The sequence below is a fragment of the Pygoscelis adeliae genome, unplaced genomic scaffold (assembly GCF_000699105.1).
Source record: "Pygoscelis adeliae isolate BGI_AS28 unplaced genomic scaffold, ASM69910v1 Scaffold60, whole genome shotgun sequence".
Classification (NCBI taxonomy): domain Eukaryota; kingdom Metazoa; phylum Chordata; class Aves; order Sphenisciformes; family Spheniscidae; genus Pygoscelis; species Pygoscelis adeliae.
The window spans coordinates 406650-419147 of record NW_008823954.1 but is presented as its reverse complement, the minus strand read 5'-3'; the positions used below and the strand labels follow the sequence as shown (position 1 = coordinate 419147).

At 44.2% G+C, this 12498-nt stretch overlaps 2 protein-coding genes across 2 annotated transcripts in view; both read right to left on the bottom strand.

Moving 5' to 3' along the window:
* Window positions 1-12498, bottom strand: part of CACNA1I (calcium channel, voltage-dependent, T type, alpha 1I subunit) — a 167555-nt gene that overhangs the window by 84042 nt on the left and 71015 nt on the right. Inside the window, exons 2-3 of the mRNA XM_009322567.1 lie at window positions 9070-9181; window positions 7933-8066 (exon numbers count right to left, since the gene is read on the bottom strand). Coding sequence (XP_009320842.1) covers window positions 7933-8066; window positions 9070-9181 — 246 coding nt within the window. The remainder of the gene's footprint in view (window positions 1-7932; window positions 8067-9069; window positions 9182-12498) is intronic.
* On the bottom strand, window positions 8308-8653 carry RPS26 (ribosomal protein S26). The gene is given in 3 exon segments (XM_009322488.1): window positions 8308-8502; window positions 8553-8590; window positions 8593-8653. Coding segments are annotated over 3 exon segments (294 nt in total).

Sequence of the window (12498 nt, the reverse complement as noted above, 5' to 3'; positions counted from 1 at the left end):
GACAGCGGCCAGATTGCATTCTAGCTGGGCTTTTGCCTTTCTCATTTCCTCTCTGCATGACCTAACGAGATCCCTGTACTCTTCTTGAGTTGCCTGCCCCTTCTCCCACAAGTGGTAAACTCTCCTTTTTTTCCTGAGTCCCAGCAAGAGCTTCCTGTTCAGCCAGGCCGGTCGTCTTCCCTGCCCGTTCTTCTTAAGGTGAACGGGGACAGCCTGCTCCTGCACCTTTAAGACTTCCTTCTTAAAGAACGTCCAGTCTTCCTGGACCCCTTTGCCCTTCAGGACTGTCTCCCTGACGAGATGCATTTTGAAATTACTTGTTTTTCTTATCATGATATGCCACAGGTTATAGACAGTTTCTGAAGAAGATGGACAAGAAATATTCAGCTGAGTTCCTTGTTGGCCCATCCTGGCCAACAGGCAAAGGGGATGATAGCGATAGGACTTAGTGATAGGACGAGAGGAAATGTCCTCAAGTTGCGCCAGGGGAGGTTTAGATTGGACGTGAGGAAAAATTTCTTTACTGAAAGAGTGGTTAAACATTGGAACAGGCTGCGCAGGGAAGTGGTTGAGTCACCATCCCTGGAAGTATTTAAAAGATGTGTAGATGCGGCACTTAGGGACATGGTTTAGTGGGCATTGTGGTGTTGGATTGACAGTTGGACTCAATGATCTTAGAGGTCTTTTCCAACCTTAATGATTCTATGATTCCATGATGGAGGAATCTGGTAATGAACTGCTGGCTTTGCCAGCCACATAGGGCAGGAGACTTGCAGAGCACTGGGCTACACCCGGAGAAGCAGAAATATTAACTAGTATTTCATTAGAAAAAGAATTAGTTTTTAGGGAACTGAGAGATAGAAGTCAGGAGATCGTTAAATGAAAGACCAAAGGGGAAAGTGATGAAATTAGGAAAAAGGTTAGTTCTTACAGAGGTTCCATGTCAAGAACAAAACTAATCAAGGCACTAAAAGATGTAAAGAGGAGAAAAACATATCACCTATACACCAGTGCCAGGGGCCTGAGTAATAAAGAGAATAGGAATTGTTCATTTTATGAGCATAAACAGCCTAAATGGCATTAAGAAAGCCTGGTGGGAAGATCTGTATGAAAGGAATATTAAAATCGATGATTTTAACCTAGCTAGGGAGGCTCAAGTGGACAGAAAGGGAGGGGGAGTAGCACACTCTGTCAAAACCAGTATTTTCTAGTATGGAATCAGTGACAATTTGGAAATAAATACTTATGGATTAATTTTCTGCCATATAAAAGTAGAGAATTCCTCCTGGCTAGAGAAATGCGCTGACAGGAGCCTCATAAAATTCAACAGACAAATGCAAGGTCCTGCACCTGTGCTGGACTAACCCACTGCCTAAGGGCTGATGGGTAGTGGCTCTGCTGAAAAGGATCTGTGGGTCCTGGGGGACAGCAGGCAACACATGGTCCACACGACGAAGGCTGATGGCATACCAAGGTGCACCAACGGGAGTGCAGCCAGTAGATGAGGGAAGGGATCATCCCCTTTACTTTGCACTTGGTAGACCACATCGAGAATAGCACATTCAGTTTTGGGCCCCCCAATACAAGAAAGCTGTTGATAAACTGGAGCAAGTTCAGTGGAGAGTCACCAAGATGCTCAGGGGCTGGAGCACTTTCCCTTTGAGGAGAGGCTGAGGGATGGGGGCTTATTCAACCTGGAAGATGATGATTTTGGAGGGACCTAACAGCAGCTCCTTGGTACCTACGAGGAAGTGAGTAAGGAGATGAAGCCAGACTCTTCACAGTGGTGCATGGCAGAAGAACAAGACACAATGGACATAAATCCAAGCAGGAAAGGGAGGTTCAGACTTGTTACAGAGATAAATCAGCAGTGGGGCTGGGGCCCAGAGAGGTGGTGCAGTCTCCATCTGTGGTGGTTTTCAAGACTTGACTAGACAACTCTGAGCAACCTAACTTGAGTTTGTTGTTGACCCTCCTTTGAACAAGAAGATTGGACTGGAGACCTCACAAGGTCTTTCCAACATGAGTTATCCTACCAATGTGATTAGGTATGTCCAGATCACACTAGAAAACAGGCTGACTAGCTCTCTTGGTATTGGTCTGTAATTCATAGGAGAAAAACCCTCCCCCTATCCATCTGCAAGGGTTGAATTTGTGCAACATGTGTTGGGGACACCTAAATCTCCTTGCAATTTCCCAGTATTTACAGTGATGTGCCTTACAAGTCAAAGAATTGCATTTAACAATGGAAGATACAGACTGTCTATTAAGTGCTTTTTCTTTTTTTTTTTTTATCGTAGAACTTAAAGCTAGGACTACTTGATTACACGCGTTATGTACAAATCAAGTGAGGTCATCAACAGTACTATATATACTTGGTGGATTAGAGAGGCCATATTCATGAAGTTGAAAACACACAGAAACATCCATGCATCAGACTGGTCAGGATAAAGACTTTAATTCACGAACTGTGGATGACAGTCAAGTGGTGTTTAGGAATATTTATCAGGTATCCAAGAAGCTTCAACAGAGACAAGCTGAACAGGCTAAAAAGATAGTACAACATAAGTGAAAGCAAAAGCAGCAATGTAATAGCAAGAGAGGGGAAGTTGATACCAATGAATACAAATTAGGAGATGGAAATTGTAGAAAATTTGTAAGGGAATTGAACAAGCACATAAAATGGTACAAGTTAATCACTGGAACAAGAAAACAGTTGTCATGAACAGTGTAAAAAGGCAGCAAACTTCAATTAAAAAAAGTTCTATGGGGAAGGTCAGATGACGTATGTGTACCATAGATGATAATAAGCTAGTTTCAGCTCCAGCTGTGATCAAGTATTTTAGGCTGTGCCTATCAAAATAGGGATATTCTAACATAACCAGGCCTGGACAATTTATATCCAAGAGTTTTAAAAGAGATGGCCAGAAAAGATCTGGACCAGTACTGATGATTTTTTATTAGTCTCAGAAAACTGGGAAAGCATCCAATGGTCAGAGAAATTCTGATATTGTGCCAGTACTTTAGAAACACAGTGATCTCAGTAGGCTAACTGGACTGATGCTGATCACAGTACAGTAATGAAATCTCCAATATGCGGCTTTGATAGATTACGGATTAAAGGTGGATAATAAAATTAACCATTATCAACACAGGTTTAAGGAAAAATAGACACCATCAAACTAATGTGCTATAATTTCTTATGAGATTACAAGTCTGGTTCACACAAGTAATTATGTTGATATGGCTGGAATGATATGAAATCATCATGACATACATTAGCTAGAGAAAAACTGGCTAAGTAATAAACCTCACATACAACAGTAAATGGGGACTCATTCGTGAGCAGATGTACTTCTGTAATGCACAATTCTTGCCGCTCTGTTCTTTATTTATCTATTGCAACCTGGCAGAAAATTAAAAAAAAAAAAAAAATCACTGATGTATTTTGCAGTTGAAGCATATTTTTGGGAGAACAGAAAAAGAAATGAAGAGGACAAGTCAGTGATATAGAACAGTACGAACTGCTTTGGAAATGCAAATAATATGTATTCCAGTGTGAACAAATGTAACAGCATACATCTGGGAACAAAGTTTGCTGTTCCTACTAATAGGAAGGGATTTTCTCTTTTCAGAAGAGGAGACAGAGAGGAAAAAAACCCAACCAACCAAGCTTGGAGCCAATTGGAGAAAGCAGCTGAATGAATTGATAGGGAGATGCAGTGGTTGATTAGATGGGCTACAGCAATCCTTGGCTGTAGGAACAGGGAAATTTCAGGCTGGAATAGAGAGACTGTATTACCACTGAAGTGGCTACACAGAATACTATGTCTTGTTCTGATATCCACCACTTTTAAAAGCTGTTAAAAAACACTGCAAGTGCATCCTAAAATGCCAAAATATACAAAGTCATGCCATTCCTCCCATCAAAGGCAAGGTTAGGATGGGATTTGACCACAGCTTAATGGAAAGAGGCAAAGATGGGGTATTCTCTGAAAGATACACCAGCCTCTCCTCAGCCATCGGACTCCAGGTAGCAAGTAATTAAGGAAAGGTTTTGGACATATTCTGGGCACATACTTGTCATCACAATCATCCCCCTGGCCACATAGTGAAGGCTTAAACTACCTACATATTTGCACAAGTAAATGTGTAAATTTACTCCCCCTCAACCTACCTACCTATTTACACAAGTAAATTGCATACCAGAACATGTCATGGGGATGCCAAAAAAGAGGGCAGAGGTGGAGCACAGGTCACTAATTACAGCACTTGGCTCAAGAGAGGCAGAACAAACACACCCTCAGTGCAATTAATGCCCCCAAGGCCAGGCAGGTTGCATGAATTCACTCCTCGCACAGGGACCCTCAGGACAGTCATGCAAAGGGACATCTCCCTTCCCAGAGGGACAGTGGCGCCATCTCCAACCACACGTGAACACAACTGCTTCACAGAGTAGAGCAAGCAGGAAAAATTGCTTGCTCACTCTTTTTTTGCTAGAGAACTGCCTGACTTAAAAAGCTGATGAGCACTAGCCCAGAAATAAGTGACTTTTCTCCTAAATTCATGCACGTAGAGACACTGGCCTGTGCTTCCAACATGATTAGCGTTCACATTAGCTCAACTTTCAAAACTTAGTAGGCTCTCAACTTTAGGAAGCTGCCCTTTGAAGTCGCCTCAGATCGAGTTCTCCAAATGTACCCAATCGCTGTGGGAAACAAATGACGCCAGACAAGACCTAATCACAAACGCAGGGGAAGAGGGACTCCCACCAGGACAGCTGGTGACAAGCACAGTCTGCTTGAAACGTCTGGGAACCTGCAACCTCCTGTCACCAGCGAGCAGTTGGGAACTGGAGCATCGGCAAGCTGAATTTGCAGCCCTGGCTGCTTGTGCGCACAAGGGCATTGGCATTCTTCAACCCAGATTACCTCGCTTGGTTTTAGGAGCTCCAAGGGGAACAATGAAGGAGAGTGTTGACTTAGGACTGTTGTTTTGGGTTTTTTTCTAATCCTTTCTGAAAAAAAACGTGTTGAAAGTGGTTGGGGGAGGGAGTGTGCGAGAGGGGAGAAAGTTCTGGTGATGTCAGCTCCTATCGCCATGGAAACTGAACATTTTTAGTGACAATGGAGTCTTCCTCCTTGAGCTGCTGGGTTGCGTGGGGAGCGGGAGCAAGCAGGGCAGGGGCACATGAGGGAATTCAGCTGACTAAAACTATAGCTTCTGGCTTTCCAAGGAAGTGAGGAGAAAACTACAAATGAATGCCTGAATACATGGTTTATGTAACCAAAACACCGTCTGGGGCAATAGCAGCAAATAATCATTATGCTCTTTGATAAAACATGCTGTCATGCAGCTAGCCAGATGGAGGTATCTCAGCTGCCCAGGAACGCCCAACAGAATGGTCCCTTGCCTGCACTCTGCTTTTCCATGCTACAGTTTATTCCTCCATCCTTTGCTGCTTTTTTTGGTGTTTATTTGGAAAGGGAGAAGGGAAGAGAAGGGGCTGGGAAGTACAGTCCTTATTCTTGAAATTGAGAGAAGCTGCACGTCTTTTAGGCAGTGCATTACTTCCCAACATCACGGACGTTTTCTTGAGAGCCAAATTTATGACCTCCCTTGCAGGCAATGACAGTCCCGGACCATGAAAAGGAAAGGCCCTTAGAGAAAACTGATTAGCCTCTGATCAGGATCTAACTCACTGGCATGGAGAAAACATGCAAGAACGTAACGCAGGATGTCTTCTCTTAGTCAGAAGGCTAAGGCAGCACCTGGACCCAGAGTAAGCTGAAGCCATGATCCAGGTGTGGGACCAATCAGGATAACGCTTGGGGCTTAAATTTGAGGTTAAATAAAAGCCTACAGTCTGTATGTAAGGGCAAGTTTGAGCCTTGGATTTGATTTAAACAGTGCAGACAATCTTAATGAATTTCAAAGAATAATGAATTAATAACCACAAGCTTTTATAACTCAAAATATGTTATATAGTCATTAGTTCTCTATAACTAAATGGAAAAATCTTTCTTTAGCAGAAGTCTCTTGAGATCAGATATTCTAATGAGATTACTATCATTTCAGCCTGACACCTCATGAGGACAATTGTATAGAAATCAGGAAACAAATTTCTTTCAGTTTTGGACCTGAAATGAAAAATCCTCCACACTATTTTATATCTAAGGAGTTGATTCTAAGTCTCCTTGGCATTGAAAAGAGTTCAGATATGAGCTTTTTTCCTAGTACTGCTATCAGATGCACAAAAGACTCTCTTCTCCTCAAATTTCTGCCAGCAATGGCGACAGAGGGAAACATGTAAATGGGGTTTATTCCCTTCTCATCTAGGTAGCATGGATTTCACTTGTTTCCTGCATGGAGTAAGCACTTGAGCTCACCCTCTTTCATTTAGCATTGCCCCACTGATTTCTTCATCTCTCCAGATAGCACCACTCATACCATGCTTGCAGGGACACTAGGCAGGGCGAGATCCCCAGTTTCCAAGCCTTTTACCCCATACACCAGCAATCCTGTGCCCACTTGGAGCAGAGCCTTCCTCGCAGCATACCACAGCGCATCACCCACACGGAGGAGCACCATGGGCTCCAGGGTCCCCCTTTCAAACACACCTATTCTTCCCTTTCCTTCTCAACCGCTGCTGTGGTAGGGTCTCGCTTTCCCTGCATCCAGTCACCAGCAATTTTGCCACCAGAAGCTCAGGCTAGAACATACAACGATCTAGCTTTTCTCACCACCATGTGTCAGGTGCTTTAACTTAGCCTTTCCTGACGAACTTGCAGTCCCCATGCCGGGCAATTTTAAATCAGATGCTAATCACAGCAGGCTTAGCCACAAGAAAGGTCTTCCCATCTCACAAATGTTGCATTAATTCAGAAAAAGCTACAGCTTTCATCTGCCTGTCCTTTCAGGCACAAGCTGGCCAAGAATCAGTCTTCAAACTTTTACAACTGAACTGAGTTTGAAAATCTCTGCTGCCCCCAGAAGCAAACAATTATACGCCCCTCCAGAGGGAATGACTTTCAAGTCTTGCTGTAGAAGAACTGTGTCAAAAGCAAATATAAAGACAGTGCTGCTCCACACTGCAGGGGAAAACTCTGCAAAGTGAGCTCTAACTCACTGCTGGCTCAGTCAGTAATACACGCACTTCCAGGTGACAGCAAATGTGGGTAATTCCTTGCTGGGAGGAAGAGGAAAGTGGGGTTTTCTCTCTGAAAAGACTTTCACTTGTTTGCTGTGACAACAACAATATTACATATTTATTTCTGACCTTTTTTTTCTTTTTTACTTTGCTACAAGGCAATCTAATTGAAAATGGACAAATTCCAAAAAAGCCCATGCCCACTGGTATCAGAGATGAACATTTTGCTGTGATTCAACAGGCAAATCCTGGTAGACTTTCCACTTCATGCATGCAGAGAGGAAACCAGAGCTTCACCATAGCAACTTTGTTGTAAAAAACACTCAAATGTCAACTTGTCCCAATAGTACCGTGCGTGTGGGTAAGGCCAGTGCAATACAAAGACAAAAAGCCCAGAGTAACAAAAATGACATTCCTACCTTTAAAACACTGCTGCTGGAAACAGAGAAGCTAGCTTGGTTCTGGTAAAGGTTACACCTCTTCCACTCAGACATTTTAAAAACAACAACAAAAAAAGTTCCTGGGCTAGCTCTTCAGCTAGTACAAATTAACATCTTCTACTGAATTTGTGCGAGATAGATGGCTGCACATCAGCTGGGGAGGTAAGCTACCTTGTCTACTGTTTCTTCCATAGACTGCTAACCCCAGCACGTCTGATTCCAGTTCGGCAGATGTAATGGAGTAGCACCACCGTGGAAAATTTCCCTTCAGTTACATCATTTCTGTTCCATGCAAGACTCTAGCAAACACAGAACAAATAAACGCAGGAACTATTGACCTACCCAGCCATGACAATGAAGAAATCCAGGCGGTTCCAGGTATCTCCAAGGTAACACTTCTTGCCAAAGATCCCCAGAGCCACCATCTTTAAGACCATTTCCATGGCAAAGAAGATGAAGATAAAATCATCAAATACCTGCCAAACAGAAACCCAAGAGCGCGTTTGATAAGCATTCTCAGCCTTAGACTTTAAAACACAGAATGTGAGATAAACACAAATTTCAGTACTTCTGAAAATGAGTTTGAGGCAGGGCTGGAAAAACTTCTTCCATGCAGCCCTGGCATCACAGCTTCCAGCTGCTCAAGTAAGCAAGGGGCTTTTATAGGGGTTTTTTTTTTGCCATGGGTGAAGTAATTGATGTAGGCTCAGAGACTCCTTACATGGACTTACATGAAAGGAGGTTGGCTCGGGACCAGCAGGTCCAAACCTGGCCAGGGAAACACTGTCCTTCCAAGGTCTCCCAGGAGGGATTCCTCATCACTCCACTGCAAATGGCTCAGCTGAGGACATAGTGCAGCTTCAAGCACAGCTTGGACAGCACATACCAATCACAGATGGAGGCTTCAGATATCTGAACGTCGCAGCCTCAGCAACACTATAGATGACAACCTTTGTTGTCACCTTCTTTTTGGGGAAGCAGCAAGCACAGCTAGTGCATTCATAGGCTGGATGTACCCATGGCCCTTCTTGACATACCTTTTGTTTCTTCTCCCTTTGGGCATCCTGAATGCCACATTACCTGTGAACTCAGTAGTACCCTTGCATCCTCAACAGACAAGTGAATGCATTGGGGGCTGCTATTCTCTCCTGCCAGGATCCTGTAACCTTAGTTATTTCTCCCTGGCTTACCCCTGGAGCTATGTATCTTCTAGCTGTCTATGTCGGGAAACCCCTGCTTATGCACAAGATCAGGAAGGTTAGCCATTGTTCTATATTGCATGGTCAGAAGTAGACTTATCTCTCTCACCCCATTCCCCTCAAAGCAAGCTCTTGCCATTTTACAACAGGATAGCTTACTGCCAGGGACATTCTTGCCAACCTGTCTGGGAAGGTGTTGCCCACATGCTCAAGGAAAGCATGCGTGAAAATTTGTGACTTGGACTGAGGCACCACCACAACAAGAAGGAAGTCTGCTTACCTGCAAGATTTTACACCTGTCAGAAAGGCAGTCCATATCCTCACACGGCTGGTACATCCCCAGGGTAACGCAGTTTAACAAAATCACCATCATGCTGACACACTCAAACCAGGTGGAAAAGAGTCAAGGAAAACTTCTGTAAAAGCATCATGGCTGGGATAAGCTTGCTCTAGGCTTGGGGTGACAAAATAGGAAGATTAAGGGAAATAACTGCTGGTAGGCTGATTTATTACATTCTTATGTTTTTTTCCCCTCAGTTCTTCACTACTCCACTCCTTGATTAAGCCAAAACTCTTTTGAAAAGGGGAAAGCAGAGGTAGCACAAAGGCCTAAGATATTTATACAAGTCAAAGCGTTGCCATAGCTAAACACATGCTCACTCCTCTCTTGTTGATTTGCTGAGTCCCTTCCCTCGCTGGTTTACCAAATCTTCCAAATACATGGAAGAGGCTTTCCATGGTGGCCTATACTCAAATGTAGCAGAGATCTCTACAATCTAGGGATCTAGATCAAAATGGACAGTTGGATCTCTATGTAAGCCTAGTGATTACTGCCCTCCTGGGAAGGGGGTACAACACAAGGCTAGAAGTTTCCCTCTTCCCTTCTGAGAGGAACTTGGAGATATTGGAACAGGTCAATGGTCCATCTAATCTGTTATTCTGCTTCCAGCAGTGACCCGTGCTGGATAAAACTCCACAATGTGCCTAATTAAGTTATTCAGTAATCATGGGGGGAAATTGCATTTCTGACCCCAGCTGGTGATCTGTTTATGCCCTAAAGCATGAGGATTGATAGCCCTTATAATTGTTTTCTCAGCTACACTGATGTCCCTGCAGATGCTTTGCTCATTCATTTGAATCCTTTGTTGATAATCTTACTAAAATATCTGCTTCGATAATAGTTAGCAGCCATGAGCTACAATGGCTAATTATACTTTACATTAAAAATGGTTTCCTCCTATTTATTTTTAATTTTTTGCCTTTTAATTTCATCAAGTGCCACTTCATTTATATATTACAGAAGAGGATAAAAATGGTCTATTTGTGTGACCTTCTCTGTGCTCTCCACGCCCTCTGTCTCCCTCTTTACCATCCCTCTCCTCCTGAAGGAGTCTTAAGACCTGATACACACTTATCCAAGAACTCATTTACAGTATTTTAGCTCTAAAAGTGAACACATTTCTGTGATATTTTTCCAGCATTCGCCTTGCAAAGCAGTGATGTAGATCTAATGAGAACGGACCTCCAACCTCTGGCAGAGCGATCCTTCTTAGGTGTTTTAACACACCTCACATAAGCATATCTGCTCAGTTTCCATTTTCAGACAAAATTCTTTTTTTTTTTTTAATTTAAAATAACAGAGCCAAGAAATTATCCATTTAAAATACAACCCACTGAGTGCACCCATTTTCAGTCCTTGCAGAACTGAATCCAAAACGGTGGCCTGTATCTCTGCTCGTTTCTGAAAGACACTCGACATCCAGGCTCGTTCTGAGCAACTCTTCCGTGCTCATTCTCTGACAGGGATTCATGACTATCCCGCATAATCTGATCTAGAAGATTATTAATTCTTTCTCTTCTCCCCCACCTAGTTTTCGGTGAGCTACATTCAGTTGCAAAATCAGACAAGAGCAGGGCACCAGGTCTACTGTGCCAATCATGCTATGAGGTGATTTCAAGAATGTGTTATCACTATCCCTCACTGTTAATCCCAAGTGCTATACAAAGTAATGCACATGGAGCCCACCCTCAATGTAGGCTTCAAAACCAGAAGCCTCTTCTGAGAGGAATACACCAAAAGGGCACGAATTAAATGTTTGCCCTCAGAGGTCTACACAACACAACTTCAACTTTCCACCTTTCTCTCTCTTACATGTTTCTTTAATGATCTGATCCAAAGCCCAGGAAAGCAATTGGAGAGGTTTCCATAAGCTCCCACAGGCTTTTCGAATAAGACTGCAATTCTCTTCTGGACTTTTCAAAATCTGTTCAGCATCATCTTTCACAGAATTACAGAACCACAGAATGGTTGAGGTTGGAAGAAGCCTCTAGAGGTCATCTGGTCCAACCTCCCTGCTCAAAGTAGCATCAACTACAGCAGATTGCTCAGGGTCGCATCCAGTTGGGTTTTGAATATCTCCAAGGATGGAAGCATCAGAAACTCTCTGGGCAACCTACTCCAGCGTTTGACTATCTACACAGTGAAAAAGTCTTTTCTTACATTTAAATAGGATATCCCGTGTTTCAGGCTGTGCCCATTGCCTCTTGCCCTGCCACTGGGCACCACTGAGCAGTCTGTCTCCTTTACTCCTCCACATCAGGTATTTGTACGCATGGATAAGATCCCCCTGAGCCTTCTCTTCTCCAGGCTGAACAGCCCCAGCTCTCTCAGCCTCTCCATTTTGCAGCAGGTGCTTTGACAGCTACTGGAAAGGCAGCACCAGCAAAGCCCTGACAGAGAGATCAGTGCTGAATGACACCCTTCAAGGGGCCAAAAGAGTTTCGGTGTGGGCTGAGGCAACAGCTGTGAAAGTCCCTCTCCCTGGGCATAAGGCAGTCAGGAGAGGTACAGACAGAGCCAGAGCTTAGAACAGCCCTGGATGAAATTAATATGTAAAAAATGAAAAGCAGAAATTGTTTTAAAAGCCAGGGTTTTTTCTTCAGCAAACACACAGAAAACGTTACGCAAGAGACCCAGAGGCAGGGAGTACTCTCTGACGGCAGCCAAACTCAGGGGATTCAGGCAAAAGGGTTCAAAGTCAGGGGTTTATTTCATACAGATCTACACTTTTGTGCACATACTTCGGCAGCAGCAATGCGTGGGTGGTCAGGATGCTCCCGTGCTCCCTTTGCTCCTCTCGCTCCCCTTGCAGTACCCTGCCCCAGCCCACACAGACCATGGCAGGGTGCCTTCGGGCAGCTGGCGAGACCCCAAAGCACAAGACCTGGCCAGCCACAGCAAGCGCTACCAAAAACATTACAATTTGGGCCAGATGCGCAAGGCCCTCATCTTCTTGCTCCAAAAGCTGTGGCCAGCTGCACTCAATTTCTCCTCTCCTGCTTTTTGGATACCAGATCTCTGAAAATTTGCCAGCCTTGTCCAGGCTTCCCGAGGATGCTGCTGAATTGCTGGCCGCTCCCGGGCTATTAAAGTGACATTAGGAAAAGCTGCCACCTCACGGTTTTCCTTTCAGCACAGGTGGGGGCCCTGAAAAGGCACATCCAACCTGCGGCGGAGAGGAAGAAAGTGCTAGGAGAAAACCGGAGCATCTCCTGCCCCGAGTCGGGAGGGGTTGCTGCCTGCTTGGGTCGGTGGAGGGGGTAATTAGAAGTACCTGCTGCCTTCAATGTGTCACCGCTGTCAACCACGGCAACTGCCTCCCATCACCACGGCAACAGCCTGCAGCCAGGTTTATCATCTTTCTTTCGG